The sequence below is a fragment of the Vanessa atalanta genome, chromosome 10 (assembly GCF_905147765.1).
Source record: "Vanessa atalanta chromosome 10, ilVanAtal1.2, whole genome shotgun sequence".
Taxonomy (NCBI): domain Eukaryota; kingdom Metazoa; phylum Arthropoda; class Insecta; order Lepidoptera; family Nymphalidae; genus Vanessa; species Vanessa atalanta.
In genome coordinates, this window is record NC_061880.1 from 632,940 (window position 1) to 659,867 (window position 26,928).

The window sequence follows — 26,928 nt, forward strand, 5'->3', positions numbered from 1 at the left end:
GGGTTTTTTTTTTCTCGTATACACTTAGTTATAAATGAACTCATTCCATCTTGTGTTGATCTCTAATTCAGTCATTAAGCGGTTCCACTATTCAAACTAACTTATTCTCGCATTGTAAGTTGAGCAAATATGAAAATAATAATTACTTACTTTGTAATTTAGGTAGTTTAGAAGGTGATCATTTTTTTGGTCAATATCGAATATTTTTCTTCCAAAGTTAAACCCTCACTTGATATCAAATTAATTAAATGTTCACTTTTCATTGATTACTTAAATTACATTATCTATGGTCTAGTATACAGCTTAGAATTGAAGAATTCATTTTTTTTTTTTTCATTTCACTTAAATATACGTGACATTGGGCAGAATATTTAGCACATTAGTGGCAAAGCAGCCATTTTAAAAACTAATAATATTTTATATTAGGAATATTTCAAATTAGTTAATAAAAGTAGTAATTGTCTATAGAATCATCTTAATGTCTTTAGTTAAATGTTGGGTACCCTTCAATTAATTAGAGAGTATTAAAAAAAAGAGACAAGACTTATGGCAATAACAATAAAGAACTTTGTAATTCTGTCAACTTTATACGGCACAGACAAATAAATATCTGAGGATTTTTGGGTCGTAAATGAAACAAAGCGCTTAGTATCGTGTAAATTGTATTTACCTCTTATCATAATGCATAACGTATGTCGTCATCGCACGTTCAGTAAATGTCTTTACAAACGTTACATAGTTCAGATTACATTGGTCAAAATAATCACTGCCTACAATAACAATTTCCACTTCGACATAACGCGATGCCCTGTTGTGTCACGGATACCTGTAACGACGTCATAGGCGAGGGCGGAAAGCGATAACTTACACAAAGCCTGGAATGTTACCGCTCGTACGTCACAGGATGGAATACTAGCGGTACGAATTCAATTAAATACTCTCCACTATACGAAGCTATTTAACACATATGCAAAATTATATACATTCGACAATTTAGTTTCACTAGAATCCTATGATACATTAATTCCTTAATGTGAAGGTAACTTTACTCTTTGGTAGCGCGAGCGTCGCACGAGTGGAATGTCTGAGCCGCGTCCGTCTAGAGTTGGCACTTGTGGAGTTTCGGAGAGCGGGTCCAATACAAAACTGCAGCTACACCGATAAGCTACTATCTAACGAGTAACTTCATATCTCGTAAACACGTTACAGTCGCATATAAAACTTTATGTAGTCGCTATATAAACTTTATATAATATAATGAAACGAATGATGTGTACCAATGATATCGAGACGCCGCGCGTCGGACACACCTTTGTTCTTCTACAAGTATGCAAACAATATTTTACTCGCATGTCACGATTATTAAGCCACCTCTATATTGATATCAAAAGTCATTTACTAATAATAAAAAGGACCCGTGAACGTAAATACACAAAGGATAACATTGTGTGTAATTAATCAATTTACAATTAATAAAATATCAGAATAATTAATAAACAATAAAGTAAATCGTACTTTATTTCTTTAAGTGAATAATAAAAAAGTAATTTAACGCTTAAGATTTTTGAATTTCGGTAAATTAGTAATTCACGGGCCCCGACACTGGCGACAAACTTCATCGACAATACTGGACGAATCGAAAACTTATTAAACTCGACATTAAACAAATCGCTCCTAATCAGCTGTGATCACTTCGACGACTGGGGCCGTCGAGTTCGGTTACAATTATTCTAATATCATCCCATCAGACAAGCGAACCACTATCTTTATAATACTGTCACAATTATATACAAGTCACTGGAACTGGAACTCCTGGCGGAAGGCGCCTCCGCCCCTTAACCTTTGCGCTAAATTAAAAAAGTACTAAAAATTGTGATTTCGACAACCGTTAGTGTCATACACGAATGAGGTATTCATTGAAAAAGGTGTAGCTTCGTCGAGTGTTGCCAGCTAGCAATAACTTAAATTGTCTAGTTAATAAATAATTAATTAAGCATAAAATTAATAGAAATAAACTAAACAACTTCGTTTGAACACATCCTAGCTATATATTGCTACATTTCATATCTACTCCATATAAACGCTATTTAGAAACCATATTTACATCGTATTCGCTACTAATAAAGATTCCGTCAAAGTAAAATCGGTTAGCTATATAATTATATACTTTATTTCATTAGCTATTGGGATTACAATCGAGCTAAGGACGGCGGAGGAACTGTTGAGTATTGAAGTTCAATTAAAAATATGTTTTTACCAGAGGTAACATTTTAAGATTACGTCATCTTGACATTGTCAGATGTGTCTCGCTCAAATATTATTGTCAGTTTAGAAATGTAGTCACGTGTCTCGATGGCAACAGCACCTCCGCCGAGCCCTATTATTTGCAAATCGCAAACTACACGTCCAACACCATTTGTAAACGCTTAACAAAATATACCATAGCTACGATCCATGTCGCTACAAGGTACTTAATAAAATAGAAGATTATAAAACGATGTAGTAACACTGTACACGAGACTAGTATGTGTGTGCCGTCTGTGCGTAACACTAGCGGGAGTTATAAATGGATCTACTCTAAGCCGTAAATGCATAAGAATATACTGAACACAAAAATACTGTCAAAACAGTTACGATCCAGAACAGAAGGCACTTTGGAGGTGACAAGAAATAATCATTGTGATCATTTTTTAATTTAGTATTATATATATAATCGTCGAGTATGAGCCTCGAGCGTCGTATAAGAATATTATATACTGATTATTATTGCAATTGTTATGAAGATTTTACGATTTCGATTATCGTGTCACGTCCACAATGCTCTCTGCTCTGAGCACTGTCCAACTTAACAACTTTTAAATAAGCACATTAACGGTAACATGAAATGTGAAAGAAAATTTCTATAAAGTTTCGTTTTAAGAGATGTATATTACTAAGTACATTAGTTAAAGATTATTATGGGTCGAACAGAGAGGCACACGTTATTCTATGTAAAGCTATATGTACACTGACCTCGGCGAGGCACTTGGTAGACTTATCGTCGCATTCCAACTACCGACTCTGTTACAGTGCATACCGTCTGCAAAATACTTAAGATTCAACTTTACAGGACAAACAATGAGGTCGAGAATTTGACAAGGACGAACGAATAGTTTTGAAAAATTTTAAATTTCTTCCTAAACAAATCGGAACGCTTTTTTTTCATCTGTTAATATATCTCGCACGACACACACCGCAGAGCCTTACCTTAGTTTCCTCATTATCAGTAATAATAAATATAATATGGAATACACGTTAAGTACATTGTAAAACTACCCTCGGAGCACTTCCATTAATTAAATATATTATAATATAAAGCGTTACGCTACAACGATTTTTATTCAATAGTTATTATACACAGACGAGAGTTTATTGTAGTAACAACACTTTCTCTTAAAAATCTGGCAACACCTTAGCTTGGAAAAAGATCTGTATTATTCAAATTTGACTAGATAATGGAGAAATGTTAACGTTAATATTTTATTGTCTTGCAAGACCAATTTCAATTTTCATATTGCCTATTTATTGTGTCTAAGCGTGTTGCCATATTACAAAAGGACAACCCGACCACGAACATTATCAAACTTCATACAATCGGAGACTTACTTCATTTAGCGGTACAATTCCCTATCCGGCGATCATGCACAATCCTACATTAAATAAATTACAATAATAAATAAACCAATATATTTACAATCTTTACTGGCTTCCCGATCGTGAGCTCAATTTACATCAACGAAACTTGTGATAACGTTTTAACTTTACGTTTCCTCAGTAACACATAAAATGATATCTCATCCACATCGAATAATTCTCCGATGGACAAACCGATAAGAATTCAACCGCGCATGTCACCATCCACACGAACGACCTGACGTATGTTTTCATAGCACGTACGCGTCGCATTTACGCAACCCATTCAAACCCGCAGTTCCCCTCGTCACGTGACGTCACGAGCTGGGTGCGTCGGCGGGGGGGACGGGGGGACGCCTAGTTGATGGTGTGGTGTCAGGAGGGCGGCGCGTGGTCGTGCGGGGGGCGCGGCTTCCGCTCCGTGCCGGTCGCCAGGAGGTTGTTGTACTCCACTTCGAGGATCTGTCGCGCCTGGAACGCAGCATCGATTCGATCAGGGATAGATTACGGATGCGTCGGTGGAAGGAGTCATCGATGAGTATGGCTACGATTTTATTTAAATTGTACATTTTTACTCATAAATTTATTTGCGGGACACGACAGTATTAAAAGTATTTACGTATCCGTAAGAATAATATACGCGCTGCCTCGGCACGGCGCGGCCCACCTGCGTGTTCTGCGTGGGGATCTGCAGCGCCAGCGCCATGCTGTTGGCGTCGAAGTTCTCGTCCAGCGCGATGAGCGCGCCGTGCACGCCGCTCTCGGACAGGTTGTTGGCGTACTCCTTGAGGTTGATGGACAGCAGCCAGCGCTGCAGGCGCTCGTTGGTCCACACCAGCACGTCGCGCGCCACCAGCTCGGCCGCGCGGCGCCGCTCGTCCAGCGCGCGCACGGAGTAGCCCACGCGCTTCAGGCACGCCACGCCGAAGTGCAGCGACGTCCTGTGGGCGGGGGGTAAAGTAGGGCCGGTTGCGGGACGGCGCCGGACCGGTGTCGGTCGGGGCGACGTCGGAGCTTTACCTGTGAAAACTGTCGACCATCTTCAGCTGAGTCCGAAGATCTCTTTTCGTGAGATGCTCCAGCATCCGCGCGTCCACCAGACACTCCATAAACGTCGTTCTATATTGAGGTAGGCCTGAAAGATTATCATTATTTAGTCGATTATTCGAGGTGAATTAGTGCACCGCTTGAATTAGTTTCGGAGTAGGTTTCTGTCGATCGAAGAAATATATCTTCGATCATGCGTGCGCCTGGGCGATCGATCGAGCAAAGTGTTCTCACCCAACGAGGGCAGCCACACGTTGCCGATCCACTCGTGGTTCATGTCCCCGAAGGCGAGCGCCGCACACGCCGTTCCGCGGGGCGCCGACGGGGACGTCAGGGACACCATCTCCTGTATAGCCAGCCGCAGCTTCAGCCGGTGTAGGGGGTTGCTAATGCCTGAGGACAGATACCACGGACCGAGGAATAAAAAAAACACCGGCTACCGTGCGTTTTACTTTTTTGAGTCCTAGTCTGTCACGGTGAGCTCACCGATCTCCCGCTGGATCTCCTGGTCCGAGAGCGCCGACATGATGGCCCCGGACTTGACGTTGGCGCGGCAGGCGGCCACGTACCAGGCCGGCATGCCGACCCACAGCTCCAGCCACGCCACCACCGTGGGCCCGTTCCACAGCGCGAAGGGCGTGCCGGCGCGCATGGCCTCACCCAGCAGCTCGTGCCGGTAGTCGCGCTCCCTGCACACGGGACGCGGCGTCAGTGGGGTCCCGGGACGCCCGGGGAGGGTGGCGGCGGAGAGGCGAGGCTACTCACTTGGTCTTGGTGCGCGCGTAGTCCTGGTGCTGCGGCGGCGCGTGTGCGTGCGCGTCGTCGTCGCCGAGCGCCGCCAGCCCCAGCGACGACGCCGACGACAGCGAGCGCGGGCTCTGCCCCTGCGCCATCTGTGGGCGGGACCGGCCGGACGTTAGGGGAGCTCTGCCAGAGGGCAGGTCGGCGGCGACGAGCCGGCGACGAGGCCGCAAATCGAGAACTCACCGGCATTCCCGCTTTTTCCTTCTTGCTGAAGAATCTTCCCAGCGAGCTCTTGATACCTCTCTTCTTCTGCTGGTGCATGGAGGCGATGGAAACGGCGGAGGCCGCGGCCGAGACCCCTCTGGGCAGACCGGGGGACGCGCCTCCCCATGCGGCGCTGCTCGATGCCATGACCCCACCCAGGGATTCCTGGCTGGAGCTGGGAAAATGCCAATATTTTTTTATTTAGTAATCATAAAATCGGCGAAAGATGAACCAGCCGAAAGAGTAAACGACACCAGTCGTAAGATTCAAACGATTCGCCTTATATTTCACCGATATTTTTTCTCAGTGCAACCGTACGAAGCTCTCTTATACCTCATAACTAACCCTTCAACCAGTTCATCCATCTGCCGTCATAGGAGGATATGACAATTTTTTTTTCATTCGGTCCATCAGTCCTAGAGTAGTAAAAATTTTACTTTTAATATATAAAATATGAGTACCATTAAATCTTTAATTTATTACCAATCTTGATTAGCGCATCACCTACATATTAAAAACAAGAATTAGCTAACTGGGTGGAGCCTACTTAAGTACACATATCACAGGGTAGCTCTCAATGCTGCGGTATCATAATTTCTCTAGTGGTATTACAATTGCACGCAATTTTGTCAATCATCTTTCACAATGTCAAAAATATATTTGACCAGTTTTAATCCTAGGAATGATATAAATGGAAACGTTTTTTTGGCCACTTGATTGTAAGTGGTCATCATAGCTCAGAGACACTGACTCTGCAATAACTCTCACGCAAGTGAGAACTGAGATCCCTTGAGCATTAGTTACACTGGCTCACTCAACTTTCAAACCGGCACACAATAATACTAAATGCATAACACCAACTAAACATGTAAAAGTGTATACGTTATTAAATGCCGCTAAAACAGACAGACGGATTTGGATGATATTTGGAGTAAAGATAGCTTACACCCTTAACATCTTGGCCTAGTACCTGCCTCACATCATCTACTATGAAAATAAAATCTATGAGTTGTTTGACAATGTAACTAAGTGAGCATCACCGTTCAGTTGCAAAACAGTTGCTAATTAGATAAAAGGCAGATAGGTATCACCACAAAATGTTGCTACTTTTGCTGTTCTAATTTATAGTAACAACGGAATGTGTACCGTTACTACCACTATTACAGATATTGATCAGTAAAACTGTATGCAATAGAAGTGATTAATTGCATAATGTTGGAATGGTAATTTTACTAGTGAAAATTTTTTTTTTTTTTTTAATCTATTTTTTAAGGGTTTTTTATCCTTACGGCATGTCAAACCCATCGAAACTTAATAGTGAAATAATTATAAAACGGCTTTGAGAATCCTGTGACATATGTTTGTATAAAATACACGAAGCAGAGAAAGAACTATAAATTATTACAAAAGAGAAAGAATATCTGCATTTTCAGTATGAAACGAATCAGTATTTTTAGCATTTGAATCATCTTTTGTCTAGCGTTGATAATGGAATTACTATGGATAATATTGATGCCAATTTAAGCCGCTACAGGGAACACCACACCATACAAAATTTTCCACATACCATTTACACAGTTTAAGTCCAAATATTATCCTTGGAAATATGAAAATACCATCCTTAGTAATTCCATCCATTTATTTTTATATAAATGACATTCAAACATTTTACAAAAATATATAAATATGTAGTTTAAAATATATATAAAAATAATTCATTTCAATGTATATAAATTAAACTTTACATAGCATATATCTTTCAATAAATAACTACGAATATGTTTCATTTTTTAATTAATTTATAAACCTTATCAAATAGAGTGAACTATTTTAAATTTATTATTATTTAAAGCTTATTGGATTAATCTATTATATAATATATATAAACAAATTTTCACATTGTGTCGGGTTAGGTAACTCATGTAATATTCAAAATTAATAGGTGACTGAAAAAGTTTTTAAATATAATATATATATTTTTAGTTATAAGGCTGACAGCCTCGTTTAAGGCACAGTGCAGGGAAGGCAGTATGATGAAGTCTTAAGCAATATCAAATAATATGAGGCATCTTTAGCTCTTTACTTATTAACATTTAAATTTAGTTTACTATTTTTTTCATAACGCAATATTTCATGAAGATTACTAATCATAATATATATTGACAGTTTTGTGAGAATCGACTCAGCTTCATTCTCATTAAAAAAAAAGAAATCTAGACAGCAAAGTTGATCTACTTTGATATAATACTTAATCATATGCTGTATGTACTTAAAATTCTCTTTGCCTAAAGTTACTCAGGCGTTTCAGTCAGGCAACATACAAACACCGAACGTAGAAATCAAAATATTTATAAAATCTCAAGATATATTTTATACCTCATATATAACTCGCTGAGGAACTCGGGTGATGGAGTAAATAATTATTCAATATATCATACAGCTTAGACTTCAAACAGAGCCTGTGGGGCGCATAATTGAACAAGTTGTCGGAGCAGTCGCACCAGCCGCCCGCCAGGCGGGCCGACAGGCTCCGCCTGGGCGGGGACGCCGGTGGACTTCGAACACGGCTAGGTCTAAAGTTAGGAACCGACGAACACCTGTGTATCGGGATCCTCGCGAGGCTCCCCGACATCATCGACGTCCTGGGCGGCATGGAAAAAATCACGAGCATCGCATTAAACTCTCGAACCTCCCACGAATGGAACGATCGGCCGCCGCCACGCAAAGGGTCACAACTCACGAGTCGTAGGGCGCCTGGTAGTGCGTGCGCAGGCGGTCGCGCTCGGCGTGCAGCGCCCGCGCGGCGCGCTCCAGCCGCAGCGCGCGCGCGCCCGCCGCGCCGCCCGCCGCCTCCGCCGCCTCGCCCGCCGCGCCCGCCGCGCCCGCCGCGCCCGCGTCCTCGCACAGCTGCAGCTGCAAGGGCGCCCGGGGGGCCGAGTGAGCGGGTGGCTGGCCGAGCGGCGAGCCGGCCGACTCGACCGAGCCGTGCGTCGGGTGCGAGTCGGCCCGAACGAAAAAAAAACGGCGGTAAACAAAAAGGGGATCCTCCGTGGAGCTCGACGTGAAAGCGGAGTACTCGAACACTAGTACGTGCTCTAGCATTACAAAGCGAGATCTGCGGTGAGACGGCTCTACGATCTCTCCCTCGAAAGCGTGGGCTACTGGCGAGGGTCGCGGGTCGCCCCCGGCTCGGGCGGGCCGCGACGGCGACGCCGCCGAGTCCGGGGTGGCCCCGCATACGGCCGGAGGAGATGCGGTTGCATTTTTGGCGTGCGTTGCTGGGCGGGGGGAGGGGCCCCGGATCGGCCGGCGGGGTCGAGGGAGAAGGCAAAATCAATCGCGAGGCGAGGTTGCAAATGCTGCCGGTCGCCGACCGGGGGGAGTGCGGGTGTCGGGGTGCGGGCGGGGGACCGACCTGGCTGGAGGGCAGGCTCTCGGAGGCGGGCGCGGCGCGGTAGTGCGCGTGCGCCGGAGACATGGAGGCCGGCGCCTGCCCCACACAAGTACACGGTTAGCTGGCTCGCTCACGACGAGACTATTAGGGATTGTCGTACGAGGTGGCTCTACCTCGTGGCGGTTCGTCTCTGTATTTAGGTGAGGCCGCACGGAACACATATCACAATGGTATTTATGCGTTTGAAGCAAATTACAATTTTTGATTTTTTATTTTCTTTAAACGAGTTGAGATTCATGTAAGCCCAGTGGGTTGGGACGTTCTACATTAAGCCAAATTTCAGATTGAGTCCTTGAAATACAGCAATAATGAATAATGTCAATCCCATTTTAATAATATAGTAGTTTAATTGCATATGTTACATAGGTAGCATAGGTTTTATGCAATTAATTCTGAAGTATCAAAGTAACATAAGGTGTGGGATGGTGCGGTGTGGTGGTACTCACGGTGTGGTACTTGTGGTGGTTGGGCCTGGAGGGCGAGGCGGCGGGGGGCGGAGACTCTGCCCGGCGCGATACCACGTTCATGTGCTCGTAGCTGCCCACCTGCGGGTCACGACGCGTTAGTGCGGGGCTGGCGAGGGGGGGCGGGGCGGCCGGTGCAGCGAGGATACTGACCCTGGACTCCAGCTCCTCCGCGCGCGCCTCCGTGCTCTGCTTCTCCTCCTGTATGAGGCGTATCTCCGTGTTGATGGCGTCCAGCTGTTCCTGCAGCATGAGCGCGAGGGCCGCGGCGTCCGTGTGTCCGCCCTCGGCGCCTTCTGACTCGTCGTTCTGAACAAGTATTTAATGATCAATACTTCATTGGTGTGGGCGTTAAATATGTAAATAATAGACTAACTTTCCTTGACGAGCTATAATATTTCTTCGAACACAAAATTATATTTAAGTTAATTAATGATTTCCATCAAATTAGAGCAAACAAAAAGACAGTATATTTATAAGTTCTAGTTTTTTAACCTGTGTGTACAGAAATCATATGCATGTAGAAATATTTTAAGTATTATATAAAAGAAAAAGTAGTAAGTAGTTCTTACGTTTAACTAACACACTAGATATTTTAAATAATACTCGTAAAACTATAAACTGTGAACCAATTCTAAAAAATGTATATATAAAATGTAAAAATGGTATGCAATGATTAGTACTAAGCATAATCGTAACAACTGCGAGAGGGTGGCGAGTGCGTGCGTACCTCTGCGTCGCTGGACACGTCGAAGGCCTGCACGCCGGCCAGCACGTGCGCCTGCTGCAGCTTCTCCCACGACCCGTCCAGCTACAACGGTGGACGAGAGCGGGTTACAACGCTAGTGACCGACTGAACGATTTTGAGAGAGTATGAGCGAAAAGTGCATAAAAATAAAAATAAATTGTGTCGTTATAATTGGCTCATACGCGTGCCGCAGATCAACTAATTGGGTCAAAAATTTAATTCTATGCTAATTTTAATTACTACATCCGTATTTTTGCCTGATGTCTCTTGACATCCGAACTATGTCGGCGATACTACTATTTATTAGAAAAAAATGATGATATCGTCAGCGAGTTGCTATCTCGTGTTCGTTCCCGTTAGTTAAGCAAGAGAAATGGCTATCGCGTAGTCGGCCCTCGACGGATGGATGGGAAGCCTCTCACCCCGACCTTGGGCTGGAAGTGCGCGTGCGGCGGCGGCGCGGCGGGCGACAGCGAGCGCGTCAGCGCGTCCGTCTGCTGGATGTTGAAGGCGATCTCCGCCTGCAGCATCTGCCGCTTCAGCTGCAAAAGGGCCACGTGTGAGAAACGCGATCGCACGATGATGAATTGTGATACACTGACAACGATGATAATGTACGACTAGTATGGATCGTTTGCCCCTTTATAAAAATACTAGTTATAATTTTTTATTATATTTCTTAAAACGATTTAATCGTCGAGTAAAGATGAGAGCGTTTGAAAGACTGGTATCACTGTTCAGTTTCTCCGTCAGCCTCACCTGCTCCGTCTCCATCCTCCACTTGGCCAGCTCCTTCAGTATCTCCGCCTTCTCTGAGAGCAGCTCGTCTGCGTACTTCCGCGTCTTCTCCAACTCCTGGGTGAGCGCGTTCTTTTCGTCCAGTGAGTGCATTCTCTCTTTGAGATGAACTTGCAATCTGAAGTGCAATACCATAAGCATTTAAAAACTGCATAAATTTCAAAGCTATGAACGTAATAATAATTTTATTTTTAAAAGGCCTTCTTAGGTTATATCTTTCGAGACATTCTAAATAGAAGTCCAGGTTTAGAGAATTAGGAATGTTCACACTCCCGTGCCTCGGAACGTGCTTACGTAGAGTCACGCGGAATTCTCAAGTCGTGTCGTTCCGTCCCATCAGATAATGAGAGACGGGGACGCAGAGACTCGTGCACTATAACATATTTTGCACATTTTATTTTTTGACTAGGTTCGTCATTGATCGGTCGATCAATCCGGAGGATTATCATTAATAATGGAAGACATAATAATTACACACTTTACGTGATGTTGAGCACATTATAGCAAAAGTTGTGAGTGACATCGTTCCATTACCTGTCATTTGACTCGGAAAGCAGTTTGTCCACCGTGGCCGACAGCCGAGTGTTGTGCTCCTCGTTCATCCGCAATCGCTGGTTGAGTCTCATTAGCTCCGCATTCTTCTCTTCCACGTTCGCCTCTAACCTTTGGATGCGGTCCTCAGCCGAGCCGTGTCTTTCTTGAGCCTAGAAAAATAGAAAAATATTATTAAAATTTAAACAAAGATTCATTAAATTTAAATTTAATTTTAATTTGATATAACTCTCCAATGTATCGTGTAGAAATTTCTAGAAATATTAATTTACCAGCAACGTCATTACCTATTCTCATTAACAAAAACTACAGTTAGTACCCACCATCTCCATTCTACGTCAAAGCACATGACAGATGAAAGTGAGCCTAAAGGACTTACATTACAGTACATATTCCTTTACCTGGCTGAGCGCTTCCATTCTCGCTTTAAGCTGCTCCTCCATTTCTGGCAACGAAGACATCTGAGCCAACTTTTGCGTGGAGAGTTCCAACTTCTCCTCGATGGCCGCGATCTTCTCTTCTTGCAGCTGAAATATTGAAAGTGTAATGACGATGTGATGGTCACGTGGCAATGTCGTATGGTTTGCGTCTATTTACTCTAACGACTTCAAGTTATGTGTTGGGCAACGTGTGACGTGTACTGTTCATGCAAGTGCGAATTAAAACAAAACGGGATTTGATTTTAGTAATATTAGTGTTAGAAACGTTTTTATCAATTAGTAAAAGCCATATTATATCGATTGCTTTGGTTGCTACAAAATTATTATAATCTTGGTTAATTTTAATGTTATTTATTCTAATAATCTAATTCATCCTCATTATAAAAACACAAATAAAACATAAAATCAAAAACATCACACGACACATGAACCAAAATAACGTTATGGTTGGATGTAGTGATACGACCGAGGTGATCTGTTCTCGCTGTGCTGACATACCTTGAGCTGGGCCTGTTTGTGCTGCAGTTCCTGCTCCAACTTCTCGTTGAGGTCGTGCAGGGACGTGGACTCGCGTTGAGCGTTCAAGTATCGCTTCTCAAGAGTTGCTATCCTTTCCTCCTGCAAAAAACCGAAGGTATTCTTCAAATAGCTATCATGAAGTTAGAATCGAGGATATAGGCCTTTTGTTACTAACAAAATTGTTCATACCGAACCGACTCCGTGTTCGAACAGACCGTACTGCACTTACCTTTGCCGAACAGAAAAGCTACAATTTCAAATATTCGAATGGACATGCCTCATTTGTTTTTTTAATGAATGTCATAAGCGATGTTGAAAATAATCAAAAGAAATGGGTTAATAACCTGGTCTTCCTTTTGCGCCACGTTTTCTCTCAGGTCGCGTTGTAACTTAGCGCACTCGTCTTGCTTTTTCGCTAATTCTTTCTCACCCTTCGTCAATCTATCTTCCAACTCGGTCACTTTATTGTTAAGCTCCGCAACGCGACGCTGCCACGAGCTTAGTTCCGCTGACTGGGAATTTAAAACACTTGTCAGTTATATAATAAAACGCCTAGAAGAAAATATGTGCTGTGATTGAAAGGACTATGGATGATTTATGATTAATATTTTGGGTTAATTGCGTAGGGGATTGTGGCATTAGTTTTAAACTTGAAAATCATCCAAAGCTAAAACTTAAATAAGTCGTAATTTAATAGATAATATCACAGCAAGTTCAACGGGTTAATTTAAATGCGATTATATTACCGAATGTTGCTAATTTAAATCTGTTCAGGTGATTTTCAAATTTATTGGTGTTGTATGGTGTATGAGTTTACAAAATAACTAAAATATCCCACGGGAAAATTGTGTAACTATATAAGATTTTAAATTAACATGGTTATTTTTATTACTATAAGTATTTGAAACGGGGTTCCCGTGAACAAGACATTCGTAGATATTGTCGAAATATCGAGCTCCAACAAATAAAAATAAAATACATGGTAAATATCCCGTTTCAAAGACTCATAGTAATTGTGTAACTATTTTTGATGATCTTAGAAAAGCCGCCAAGAAGCGGAACATGTGTTCTACTATAGATTATTATTATGCATTAATAAATATACATGCTTAATGTACAGACAACAAGTAAACTTTATTAGTAAATTTTATGATGACTTTTAGACAATTCAAAACAAACAGCAGGCTATTCTGTAACAATAAAATCGAAATTCGCCGCAGAATACGACGGTGTTCATCAGAAAGTGAACCGCGATATTCACTCTAATAAATATAAGATCTAAAGGCATCACAATAGGTCACCGTAAGTCGGTTTTCAACAAGTGATTTGTTACAGAATAACACTACGGGTATTCTAAAAGCACAATTCTATAATGTAAAGCGTATTTATATTATTGTTAGTTTGTTTACATGCGAATGTTTTAGAAACAATAAAAAATACGAAATCAGGAACATAATGATTATGAATAAGAATATCCAAAATGCGGCAACATTTAAGTATTATTATTAACGTGCAGATGCGAAATTCTAGTAACACATGCGTCGAAAATCAGAAGTGATGTATTTCAACAACTTTTAAAATATCTCAAATTATATTTTTACCCGACTACAGCGCAACCACAATGGTTAGGGACTGTAGTTTGAATGTTTGTTTTAGGAATACTATGGTTTAAAAAAAAAGCACTTTGCTTAGGGCTGATTGTTTAATTATCGAATAACTGAAGCAAATAGTTAACAGTGAATTTTAGTTGCCAACTTCACTACATCTTGTATGAGTAAGAAATACGCATTTGGTATGTGTGTTAGAAAAGAACGGCAAATGCTTAGAACTTAAACGACCTAGACGATATTTTCCGTAGAGCATCTATCCAGTCTTTTCGTTTCTCGTCAATTCTTATTTGTGGAGATTTTGTAGTTTGGTTTTTGGTCTTTTTTAGGTAATTCGGTATTGTTTCGATAGTAATAGAATCAAAGTATCTAAATAGTACTTTTGTTACTCTAGTCGACAAGACAATATAATAAAAACTGATCGGTCACTAAAAATTATTGAGTGTTCTTTTAACTTGAATAGTAATCGAGCCGAATAGTAAAGCACATTACAGTTTGAATGTATAAATAATGTATCAAAAACAAGTTTGTTGTACAATGACCGGAGATTATCTGGTCATAAATAATGTACGAAAATGTAATATAATTTCAAACATTACTTTGGAAAAATTAGAAATAATCTCAAACTAAAATTCAATGAATTTAGTTCTATCTACTGTGTAGACGTTTATTTGACCGTCAAAGAGGCTGACAAATTCATTCCTCAGTTAGTAGCGTTTTTGACCAAATAGAGCCTGACGATCTGCCGATTACAGTACTATCTAACTGTTTATCTGAGGATTGAAAATCGACCCTCAGTCAATGGTAATATCTCTTACATCTGTATTGACGAACAATTCTTTGATGCACTGCGATTCCTCATATGCATAATGAAAAAATATGCTATTTGTCAATTCGGACCTAAATATCCTGGTCAAGGTTATTTAAATATGGCGAACGGTAGCTAATAAAGTAACAATATTTTTTTTTGTTTTTTGTCACATTATTGCGAATTAAAAAGAGACGTTTCCGTAGTCGGGTCTATTTGAATTCCAATTATTCACTTAGAAATATTTAAATTTATTTTTATGTTTTGATTATTAAAAATTATAAGCAGCCAACTATATGTAAGTTGAGTTAGCTAGAAGCAGTTGTAATAATCACTTTATTTGTTACATCAAAACAGTCACTGGGCAGTTCAAATGATCTATGACCAATGGCGCTGACCTGCTTGGCGATCGTGTTTTGGAGCTCAGTGAGTTTCTTGCCCTCCGTTTCGCCGTTAACACTAATCTCCTGCGACGATCATTAAATAAATAAATAACTGTTTACGCCCTTCCGTTATTGTGGTCTTATATGCTCATACAAGTAACAACTCGCTGCATTTTTTTATGAACAGAAAATATTACTTGTTTTTTCTCGATAGACTTCTTTGCCAAATTTTATCGAAGGATTTAGTAGGTCTTTGACCGAATTTTGGCGAACGATACGAATTAAACGGCAGTCAATTTCAGGAACGAATACTACTATTTTCGTAATAGCTTTACGAACAAAAGCTTATCAATAGAAAAAATCAAAAATCATCAGATAGTAAAGCGGAAAGTAAATAAAACGAAATATTCTCACGTCCAAAGTGTTCATAGACGTGGCGAGGCAGAGATCACATTAAATAACATTACAGTGACCCCAATGCGGAAGGGCGTTCAGAATTATCATGCCAACTAACGTCTCGTTACGCTAGACCAAACTTCTAATTTGTTAATTTGTTTTACTCAATCCTTCCCATTTTCAATTTGACTAATCGGTCAAATGTTAGAATTAAAATTTAATTGAAAAACTCGGATAGACGGTGTTAGTAAAGGAATTGAGTAAGACCTTATTAATTCTAAAACATGACATATTTCTACACAACCATTCAAGAAGCTCCTATGTTGAACTGTCTGTTACATTTTGTCCTTTTTTTTTAGTGTTTCTTAGTGTTCAATGTTTTGTGTAGTTGTTATTTATGTATCGAAATGTCAAATTGTTTAATAAAATCTCAAAGCGAAATGTTACAGCTTCGTTCGTTTCTGAAATAGTGTTTATGGTGTACAGTCTAGGATGTGTCCGATTGGTTACCTTAGGTTGTTGCTGTTCGCCGTTCTGTTCGGGCGAGCCTGTTGTAGCTGTGCCATTCTCTTTGGGCTTTTCCCCGTCTTGTGTGCCAGACGCTTTGTATTGCTGTAACTGTTAAAAAACTAGGCTAGAATATGTTTTAAGGTATTAAGCCGTTTTAGAAAACCTCGTCCAAAAAAAAAATCTTTTTTTTATAGGAACTCATAAGTACTTTATATAATTATATTTTTTATAAAGGCATATAATACAAAATAATATTTTGGGTAAAATTTCTAAAATATAATTATGTTTTCAAAGTCAAAATAGTTTAAAGCTCAAAAGTTATTTATGTATGACAATTTCGAAAAGTTGTATGCTATAGCAAAACGCACTTCTTCTTTGGTTAACGCTAATTCTTCTTCCAACGCTGTATTTCTCTCTAACGCAACCCGCAGTCTTTCTCGAACCTGGAAAATTAGAAAATATTTATGTTTTAATATCAATAACTCATTGCTATTTGAATACGCAACCTGAGATTTATAAAAGCCAGAAACTAAATCAAGTAAAATTTAAGTGACAATTAGGAGACTGGATATATTTTCCTTAATCCATCACTTGGTTGAGAAAATCGTAATAATGATACGCGACATTTACAAGTATGAATCGTAAGTCTTCTCATCGAGTAATACATACCTTCTCGTCGAGCGCCTTGTGATGTTCGAATAGACTCTTCAGCGCTTTCAAAACTTCCACTTCGGAGGAGACACCGGACTGAGCGGCCGCCTGCCGCTTCACCACCGTCATGCGCAGTGAGCGCTCGTGTCGTGACACTAGACATTCTAGATGCTCTAAGAGTAACTGAAAACCAGAAATATGTCATATTTTTAACAGACCGATTTTTATGAGTCCATCACTGCGGTTATCTATATTTTTATACATATACAGTTTTCAAAGTTATTATATATAAAATTATACGGTACCAAGAATATGTTCGGACTTCAAGGTATAATGATTATATTTAATAAGTAATTTTAGTTTTTCCTATTTTATTCAGACTGTAATTACGATAACCAGGCCTGAGACATAAGATAAGTTAGTTACGGCAAAATAGTATTAATATTTTTATCGTCGAATATGACCGCTTTCCCTGAGGGTACAGAAGCCGCTCCTAACTAAAGATCTAATTTATATCGAACTAAATAAGAAGTGGCACATTCATCACATAGGAATACTAATTAATATCATAACGTCTGGGATTTTCCCATTTGGTGTGAGGCTGATTACATTAATGAATTAGATCAAATATTTCGAACCTTATAAATAACGAATGAATACTGCTTTATTTATACTAATATTATAAATGCGAAAGGAACCTTGTCCGTCTGTGGCTCTTTCACGGCCCAACCACTGAGCTGAATTTGATAAAATTTTATATAAAGCAAGCTTAACTAATTTTTTAGAACTTACATCTGACGATCAACGCTTATAACGATTGCGAAGACGCGGGCGACAATAAGATAAGCATAATTACTTGATAAATTACTTGGTACCAAATGAACTGTCAACTTTTCGCTAGTCTAGACGAAACGCATCCTGAAATATTGATGTAACGTTGTTTCCTATAGTGCGAAAAACTTACGACACATCACACCGTCGTATCACCGTTGGTGGTAAATTGTACGTCATTATTAACTCAAATGAACAAATGGGCCCCCGGTGGTCCATTTATGTTTTATTTTCGGGCGTGTTTATTGCGGAATTCGAATTGAGAATTAGGTATCGTTGGGAAAGAGAAAATGAGGTGGGGCGTCGTGGATCATGACGTCGCTCCACGAGTAGATTATGCCAATCATAAAATGTTCCCATCACAATCACGTAGAGATATATTGTCAATCACAATATTCGTTTTGATTATTCGAAATATGGAAACAGAAAAATATGACGTAACGATATATTGAATGTAGAGAACTTTATTTTTGGATAAATATTTTGATTGTAATATGTTGCATGTTCTGGAAGATCGAACTATGGCGAATCATTTTAACGAATTTATTCACGAATGTCTATTGCATGCTTGAATTTAAATAAAAATCGACGTATTGTAACAAAAAAATGATGATTTTCTAAATGCCATTCACTCTTTAACATAAACATATTTAAAGGATGTATAACATAATATATAGGTACAAAACGCAAACTTACGACTTTTGTTTTTATCCTAAAATATTTATTATATTCGCTACATGTTACAATTGCATCCAACGATACCATCCTTGTATTACTTCCAGTGTTAAGTAATTACTATTGATTTTATTTTAATTAACACGTATTCAAAGCCCCCTGTATATTTTGCCTATAGCTTAATTCAATTAATTGTGATCATCAAAAGCTCTAAATGTCAACGCTCTCGCAGAGATAAATCAGTCTTAAATAAAAATTTTACCTGATCCTTCCATGTTTTGCTTTTTATGATTTGGTTTCGTAAGCTAAAATAATCGTATCTGTATTTAATTGTCTTAATAGATAATTAAATACAGATACGATTTTTTTTTCTTTAAAAAAATGTTTTAAGAAACTTACCCTGGTATTGTTTCTCTCCGCTTTGAGTTCTGAGATCTCTTCTTCCCGCTCTAAGAGCTGTTCTCGTGCCTGGTTGAGCTCCTTCGTGAGGGTCGCGAATTCCTGTTAACAAAAATATATTTCAACAAATGCACAATTTATAAAACTTTATTTGTTCTCTTCGTCGACGACAGGCAAATTATTATAATTTTTGAAACCTTTTACTTCAAGAAGATCCTCTACATGTCCTTGACCTGGAATGTTTGAATTGCGTCTAAATCAATAAACAGTTTCAAAGAGCCTTTCTTCCGAGCTAAGACCTTTAAACGTAAACTTTGAATAGCATTCTTGAAATTCAAGAATGCTTATAAATAATAACGAGAAGTTTATCTTTATGGAATCGTTGACAAAAACTGTGCATATTTTAAATGAAAAATTGTATTTATAGTAGTAGTAGCATACAATCGTCATTTCCTTTACTGATACCCATTACCTTTTTTGAAGCCATGACTATTTATTTTTTCCAACATGATGGTAAATAAAATGTTGAAAAAGTTAAAACGATAAATGTTGGTGGTTGTTGGGTGAACTTTGTTCGAAAATGAGTAATAAAACCTAAAACCGAGGACTAGTGAACCGAGTCAAACAATACCCACGACATCCCATCACGTTTACGGTTTTCCTACACGCAACTCAAAGATAAGCTGGTGACACAACAATAGACATAAGATTTTATGAGGTCTCCGACCAAATTGGAAGTATCACATATCAAAGTTATCATTACTGAAGATATAAGCTTTTTTATTTTATCACGTGTATATGCGCACGTTTGCGCAAATTATTCACGTATGGACACGCGAAGGAAGACACACGAAGGTTCAGGTACATTTTGTACCTTGTAGGCCAGTTTTAATTTTTACTTAAAATAGTAAAATAAATGTAGAGATTCCGTCTGACTTTTCTTCCTGAACAATAAAATCTCCCTGAAAGCACTTTAGTAAATATCAGAGCAGCAGATCAAATAATCCACCAAACAAATTCGTTTTCAGGAATGAACGTTATTTTTCTGGAAACTTTTATTTCTTCGAAAGTTGATACGTGAGTAGAATCGATAATAATTTACCCTCCGCTCTTAGATAATATTCTTAAATAGAGACACGGTTTTCCGTTTTGAGAAGTTTGGGTTCGGTCCTTTACTTGCGTAAAAAAATTTAGAATACAATAAGGATTCATTGCATCAGCGCGTATTTTTATTCAAAGAGATCGAAAATGTTTCTACCATCCACATTTTTTTCTTCTGAAAGTACAATACACATGAGGTTTTTATAAAGTCGCTTTATCTTAGAGCAGAAAATGTTACCATGGTAAAAAATTATGCTACAAACAATAATTTCTCTCTTAAATTTATTTTCACCCCAGGGAGTCTGGGGAGGACGTCGGGCGGCTTCCCGGCGATCTAAATGAGCTGTATTGACAACATTATGACTATCGCATTGTTTACTGGCCTTATTAGGTTCTGCTGTTTGTTTATATTTATTCTACGAGAACTTTTGTATTGTTATGTATACAGGATTGTTGAACTAGACAAATCATAATTGGGCTTGCGATTGTCATTTTTTCAATATTCGAATTGAATAATTTGGACTTATGTTTACTGTTAAGTTTTTGTAACAGTTTTTACGAAAAGAGGTGAAGAAGAAAAAGGTCCTTACTTTTGGAGAAAGTCAATAAATTAAAGCGTTTGAAACAATGTAACAGGAATCGTTATTTCCAGTGAGTTCGATTTAAAACTGATAATAAAATCAGGTAAAGTCTGCAATCCATCACGATGGGTATCCCCCTACTTCAAAGTCGCTAATTAGTCGACGACGATCCTGCACTCGAGTCTCATCTTACTAAGAGCTCGCCTGTTGCGTTCTCCTGCACTTAGAAAATAATCATCTCATTTTTAATCCACAAGCGAAAAGGCATAATTATTTCATAACAGTGTTAGCAATTAACCAGATGTAAAACTTTGGTGTCCATAAAAGCTATAACAGTTTATATGGACAAATACAAAACATTACCCCAGCGCAAAACCTGTCGCGTTAATTGGACTAACTAACAATATTTCTACATTAATCTCAACGGCCTTATTACAATGGGATACAATCTATATTCGCGGAGCAGTTGAAAGAGAAGTAGTCGTAGCAATTTCAATTAGTGGGAACGAAACACTATCGGTTATAAGCCGAATCAATTTCCGGAGGATGCCAAAAAATTTCCATTTCTGACATTTCGATCCGTTTATGGGAACGATTTTGAAGTACAACCAGACGTATTTATAGAATAATCTTATGAATCCAGTTCCGTTCCGTGGTGTTTATTGAATAATATAACTGTGATCGGTTTATCGTATTCGCAAGCCTTTTCCGTATTTCAAGAAACTTTCCTGTAAACTAAATTTAAATTAGCTTTAATCTCTCACAAATCTTGATGTCTTCTTTAAAATTTCAAATTCAGGTTAATAGGCAATAGAGAAAGCATTTCGCTCGTAGGCAACGCTTAATGTAAACGTCGAAAAGCAATGCACATATACCTTGAAAAAAAAACATAGCAATTGCTCGAGCAAAGATTTCTAAAACCGTACTGCGGTTGACCCCGCCTTGACTTTGGTGAGTGGCATTCGAGGCTAGCTGCCTATTAGAGAAACAGGTGGTGCAAAGAACTCGTTTACTGAGAGTCGATGTTTGCTTCGCTTTGATGCGAATGCTGCAAAATGTTGGCGTGACCCGAGCCGGCGGCGACAGAATGCCTTGAAATGATTGTTTCGGCTTTTGAAAATGACTAAAAAATTGACGTAAGGTTCTTTTATCAATGAAAACGGCATTGATCCCTTTTAAGAGTGTAGTGACTGCAATTCTGAACGAAGATTTTCAAGATATTGGAAACTATTTAATCGTCTTCCTTTTTAATATAAGTCGAACAAAATTCGATATATTATTATCTCGTGCTGCCAGATCGACCAGCTGGCTCAATAGTTGTTATTGCATTTGAAATACATGCTACATTTCGAACGAATGTAATATTCAACACAAGACAACGACAGTTTATTCACCTAACAGAGAGCAATCCCTTAGAAAATATTACGCGTGGTCATTTATCTGGCTGACAAGAATTATTCATTGGTCCTCATATTCACTAATCTGGTATTCTTATAACAGATTAATTAAAGTCTTGTTACTTATAAGGGTCGTGTGTGCCAGTTTAATCTATGTATTGTCTACGTGGACGAAGTAATTCCATTATTCAGTTTCATAATAAAATCTCACAAACATTTTACGTTAACTAGATTAAAACTATTTTTAAAATAATATATGTTTATAAATTAATTATATAAGAAGTATCATTTGTTTTTCAATATGACGATTCAAAAGTTAAAATAAAAGCAAATTAGACTAAAGTTTTTTTTTTAAATCAATTACATTACTTACTGAGATAATAATCCATGAAACTATTATGTTGGGATACAATATCAAAATCAAAAATCAAATCAATTTCATTCAAGTAAACTTCATAATGAAGCGTTTTTGAAAAAATACAATATCCAGTACACCTTTTATGATCTTCCATGAGCCTCACTCATAAACAATTCGTAATTTGATGACTGCCTTATAGATACTTAAAAAATAAATATAATTGCAACTTCAGATTGTAATTATTCTGCTGAAACATTACGCGGTTACCACCAGACCCACCTGCAGTAGCGCAGTGTGCACGCGGCATGTACAGACGGCACCGTTTTTGCGCGTGCACGGCGCGCCGAGCAAAGTGCACGCGCCGCCGACGCGCTGCATCGCGCGCGTGCATCCCTCGCTGAGCCAGCGCGCACTACCACTGGATTAACTGGTACCACTTCATAACCATATCATCCGTACCGCTGATAGTTTGATACTTATAGTTCTGGTCATTATGTCACAGGTTTACCTTTTGAATTAGGTAATTTCGTATATATTTTTATAATTCGCACGATCATATTTTGAAATATATTATGTTCATCTTCAGTTTTTTCATTTTTTTTTTCAACAAATGCACATTTTTCTTAAAAAAGTAATTTAAGAGTTGTTTTATTTGACCTAGCAGCCACCGCGCGGTTTCATCAACGCGTTAGTTCTTCGCCCCGCGGGTTGGTTAAAAAATGGGCTATGGAAAAGTATTATTTATGACTTTTTATGCTTCTATAAAGAGGGAAGTTTTCACAGAGAGGTAATAAAGTACATTTTCCAAGAGATCGAAAAGGCGTGTTTCAACGGACAGGTTGATCTTTCTCGAAAAATCCTTAACGTTCCGAAAATCCCGAGCATTAGTTCGCGATAACTGATAAGCCGTTAACATGGCAGGACGGATAACCGAACCGTTCTCAGTTTCGACACGACCGAATATAGCGTCGCCTTATCACCGCTCCTCAATACAATACTCGTGAACGAGAGGAACGTTCCTAGAGTTAACATTATATTGTTATTTTTTACGTTTCAAATTAAAATAAACATTTTTGTTAATTTTGTAGCAAAACACAGATAGGTTGAAAATTGTGTTAATTACTATCAGTTTTAAAACGGGATATTTACCATATTTTTTATTTTTATTTGTTGGAGCTCGACGAACGTCTTGTTCACGAGAATAGTCTCGTGAACAAGACATTCGTAGATAATGTCTAAATATCGAGCTCCACTAAATAAAAATAAAAAACATGTTAAATATCCCGTGTTAAATACTGGTAGTAATCAAAATAACCATTTTAATTTAAAATTGTGTTAATGTTACAAGTTAACAGTAAGTATTTTGCAAAGACAAATACCCTTGAAGAGGAAGTCCTTTAAGATATTTTCCCCTCTCTCTGTTCCCGACTCCACCTAATATTATGCCCTCCGCTTATAGTTTTATCTTGCTTCTGATTTATCGTAAATACAAAGAGTAGAAAAAACTCAACCGTCCAATAGTTTATTTTTAAAAAATAGTAACTATATTGATCTAAGTGCGTAAATGAAGGAGGTTCGGTTAGGTTTGGGAGGAGATCGTAAAGCACGTCAATTACACACCCTCCGAGGAGACTAGCCATAAGTGCCTTTTATTACACTATATCTTGGGTTACCAGTACCGGTTACAATTTAGAGCGCGTTAAAATTCTAAATATAGACGTGAATTATTTATAACGGATTCCTGCATTTAACTATAACTAGCTTAATCTTTGGAAATGAGAATACATTTCGAATACGCTATTAGTGATTTTAATTAAATGTTAGAGATACAAAAATGTAAACGAATTAGGTTAAAATTAGTGAACGTTCCGTTTATACAAAATTACCTTAATACGGATTTACATACGAAATCTATATAGAAATTATTCTTATATACACAATCTTCGTTAGCCGATGTCTCATTGTGTATACACGTTGGGTAGGGATCCTTATGTTGTAATTAGATACAAAAGGTCGTTTATAAACAACCTGATTTTCATTTTTTTAAAAGAGCACCTTCGATTTATAATCTCAAGTTTTTAATCGAATAGGAAAATTACAGTTACGACACAATATAATTACAACAATATGTTGTATATTTATAGTATTACTTGTTGGTAGGGCTTTGTGCAAGCCCGTTTGGGTAGATAACACTAACACATCAGATATTCTATAGCCAAACTTATACAACACTTAGTAAAGTTGGTGAAGCATTGTCGATGTAACAAATGTTTAATATTTCTTATAGCACTAAAGTATATGACGGTGGTGACCACTTACCATCAGGCAAACAAATAATATATTTTTTTTATAGAAACGAAAATCTTTGTATGCACACGTATGTTGTTGTAGAAGAGACTTCTCAACTCTTCTCTGATGAATATTCAATTCAAACTTCAAGGGTTCTTTATTCAAAAGAAAAAAAAAATTAAGGAAGCCTTGAATAAAGTTTGATTGAATTCACTTAAGGCTTTACGCCATTAAGCATCAAACTCGCACACGGCTCTCCGCCGAAAACATAGAAGAAATAAGAAAATTATATCACATATTCGTGTTAGGTGAACAAACAAAGCTGTTCGAATGAATTTAATTAGAGAGAAGCCGAATACATTTCCCAACCTTCGAAAATATTTTACATAAATTTTCTTATACAGCCGAACACAAAACTGTAAACACAAATTAAAATTCGATAAGTTCAGCTATATTCACTCAGAATAATCGCTACCTTTGGTTTATAATTCAACGAGCAATCTGGCTCAATTGAAAAAAAAAAACAAAAGACGTAATAAAAAAAAAAGCAAAAGACGTAATAAAAAAAAAACACAAAGCTAATCTCGTTTCGAAGTATACTAGATTTAAATCAAGAGAAATGTTACAGGCAGAGGCTGTAATAATACAAGCATAGTGAGGTAAATTGAAGCAATCTCGAATAGATAAATTCAGCGCAGCGGAAAAAGTGGTAGCCTACATTGGATTGGGGGGGACTTTGATGCGGTTTCTCTTTGTGTGTGCAATGTTATGTAATCTATTTCAATGTTATCAAGATAGCTTGTAGCTTTATATAATTGTAAGGTGTAAGACAACATGATTGTTTATCACAAAGATATTCGTCGAAAATGTCCGTCTGCGCCTGGAAAACTTCAAAAAATTTAAACGTACATAAAGGTCTGCTTAAAAGACTCATTATACAAAAATGGTCGCAAAAGCCTGTGGAGATATGTATGTATATGTAAGAGTAATATATACAATTATACATATATGTATAATATATATATTAAACTTATTGATGCAATTAACATCAATTTCCTGTGTCATATGTTACACACACGAATATATATAAAATAACATATACAATTTAAGAATAATATTGTATGATTAATTTTAATCTATACTGAAACTATAAAAAGGTTAACTTTGTATGTAAAAGGTAATCTAAAAAATTTTCACAGATTTTTTATTACTGTTACATTTTACGGATTGCCCGTACTTTGTTAAATTTCAACCTTACGAAGCCAGACTAAGGCGCTAGTATTGTATAATGATATGTTGTTTAGCGGGTAATCAGACAATGCATGAAAAGTCAGGTCAAATTAATATCAGAAGGAGTGAAATCTGTTTTTATCCAAACGTTGAACAATGTTTTTTATAAGTAAGGCCTTTCAAAATGCCAAACCTGCGCCAATACTCCGTGTATTAAGATTTGGAGGTAGGGTTATCGATGAATGGGTGGCTCCAGAAGGACCCGCACCACACCTACCTACTATTTCAGTAAAAATAATTTTAAGACCCCTCTCTGTTTCTCAAATATAGTTTTTTTGTCTATTTTTTATCAAGTTTTATCACAAAGATTGAAGCCTAGCTGTATTGAATTACAGTGCCTTCGTATGAAAAACTGATTTGGGCTAAGCCGTTTTTACGATTGAAAACGAAAACGCGTGCGGATTTAATACGAAAACGTTTCAAAAAGTATATAAGAGAAACGTATTTCTATTTAAGGATCGTATACAGTAAGTTTTCTAATTATATGCGTTACATATTGAATGAGGTACTTGACAAACACATACAAAAAAACCTCACACTTAAAGCGCGCCGATTAACACAATGTTATCTTAATAAATATTTATAAAACAATGAAATAAAGTAGGTACCAAACGTACTTGTATACGTCGTTGATCTTAAACAAAAGACAGACAGTCAAAAATGTTTGATCATTATACTTACTGACTGTGACCACGAGTGGCGATAAAATACAGCGGTTTTTTTTTATGAAAAAGTTTGGCAAACGAGCAAATGGACCACCTGATGGTAAGTGATCAATAATTTTATCGCAAAGTTTATCGGTTTGCAATTCGCAGATTAAATTAAAACGTCTCAACTTGAAGATTTGGGACTGAAGTTTGTAGTTCATTAAAGTTCGTCTCAGCCGACTTCTTCAATCCGAGGAGTGTAAACATTCAGCTTTAGTTAATTTAGCGAAAACTCCCGGAACA

General features: G+C 38.2%; 1 protein-coding gene across 5 annotated transcripts in view; it reads right to left on the reverse strand.

Moving 5' to 3' along the window:
- Positions 1 to 645: 645 nt before the first annotated feature.
- Positions 646 to 26,928, reverse strand: part of LOC125067111 (liprin-alpha-1) — a 144,018-nt gene continuing 117,735 nt past the window's right edge. The window contains exons 2-24 of one of the 5 annotated variants that reach the window (XM_047675497.1): positions 18,963 to 19,064; positions 17,076 to 17,240; positions 16,775 to 16,849; positions 16,407 to 16,514; positions 15,516 to 15,584; positions 13,047 to 13,214; positions 12,682 to 12,801; positions 12,145 to 12,270; positions 11,726 to 11,895; positions 11,153 to 11,309; positions 10,816 to 10,935; positions 10,376 to 10,456; positions 9,799 to 9,954; positions 9,628 to 9,726; positions 8,468 to 8,640; positions 8,325 to 8,369; positions 5,707 to 5,902; positions 5,485 to 5,612; positions 5,206 to 5,408; positions 4,954 to 5,112; positions 4,693 to 4,807; positions 4,340 to 4,613; positions 646 to 4,143 (exon numbers count right to left, since the gene is read on the reverse strand). In XM_047675497.1, the coding sequence (XP_047531453.1) occupies positions 4,048 to 4,143; positions 4,340 to 4,613; positions 4,693 to 4,807; positions 4,954 to 5,112; positions 5,206 to 5,408; positions 5,485 to 5,612; positions 5,707 to 5,902; positions 8,325 to 8,369; positions 8,468 to 8,640; positions 9,628 to 9,726; positions 9,799 to 9,954; positions 10,376 to 10,456; positions 10,816 to 10,935; positions 11,153 to 11,309; positions 11,726 to 11,895; positions 12,145 to 12,270; positions 12,682 to 12,801; positions 13,047 to 13,214; positions 15,516 to 15,584; positions 16,407 to 16,514; positions 16,775 to 16,849; positions 17,076 to 17,240; positions 18,963 to 19,064 (3,105 nt within the window). In that variant the 3' untranslated portion in view covers positions 646 to 4,047. Of the gene's footprint in view, positions 4,144 to 4,339; positions 4,614 to 4,692; positions 4,808 to 4,953; positions 5,113 to 5,205; positions 5,409 to 5,484; positions 5,613 to 5,706; positions 5,903 to 8,324; positions 8,370 to 8,467; positions 8,641 to 9,627; positions 9,955 to 10,375; positions 10,457 to 10,815; positions 10,936 to 11,152; positions 11,310 to 11,725; positions 11,896 to 12,144; positions 12,271 to 12,681; positions 12,802 to 13,046; positions 13,215 to 15,515; positions 15,585 to 16,406; positions 16,515 to 16,774; positions 16,850 to 17,075; positions 17,241 to 18,962; positions 19,065 to 22,678; positions 22,811 to 26,928 lie in introns of those variants that run through there. The other 4 variants (XM_047675498.1, XM_047675499.1, XM_047675500.1 and 1 more) reach the window with 4 other exon arrangements.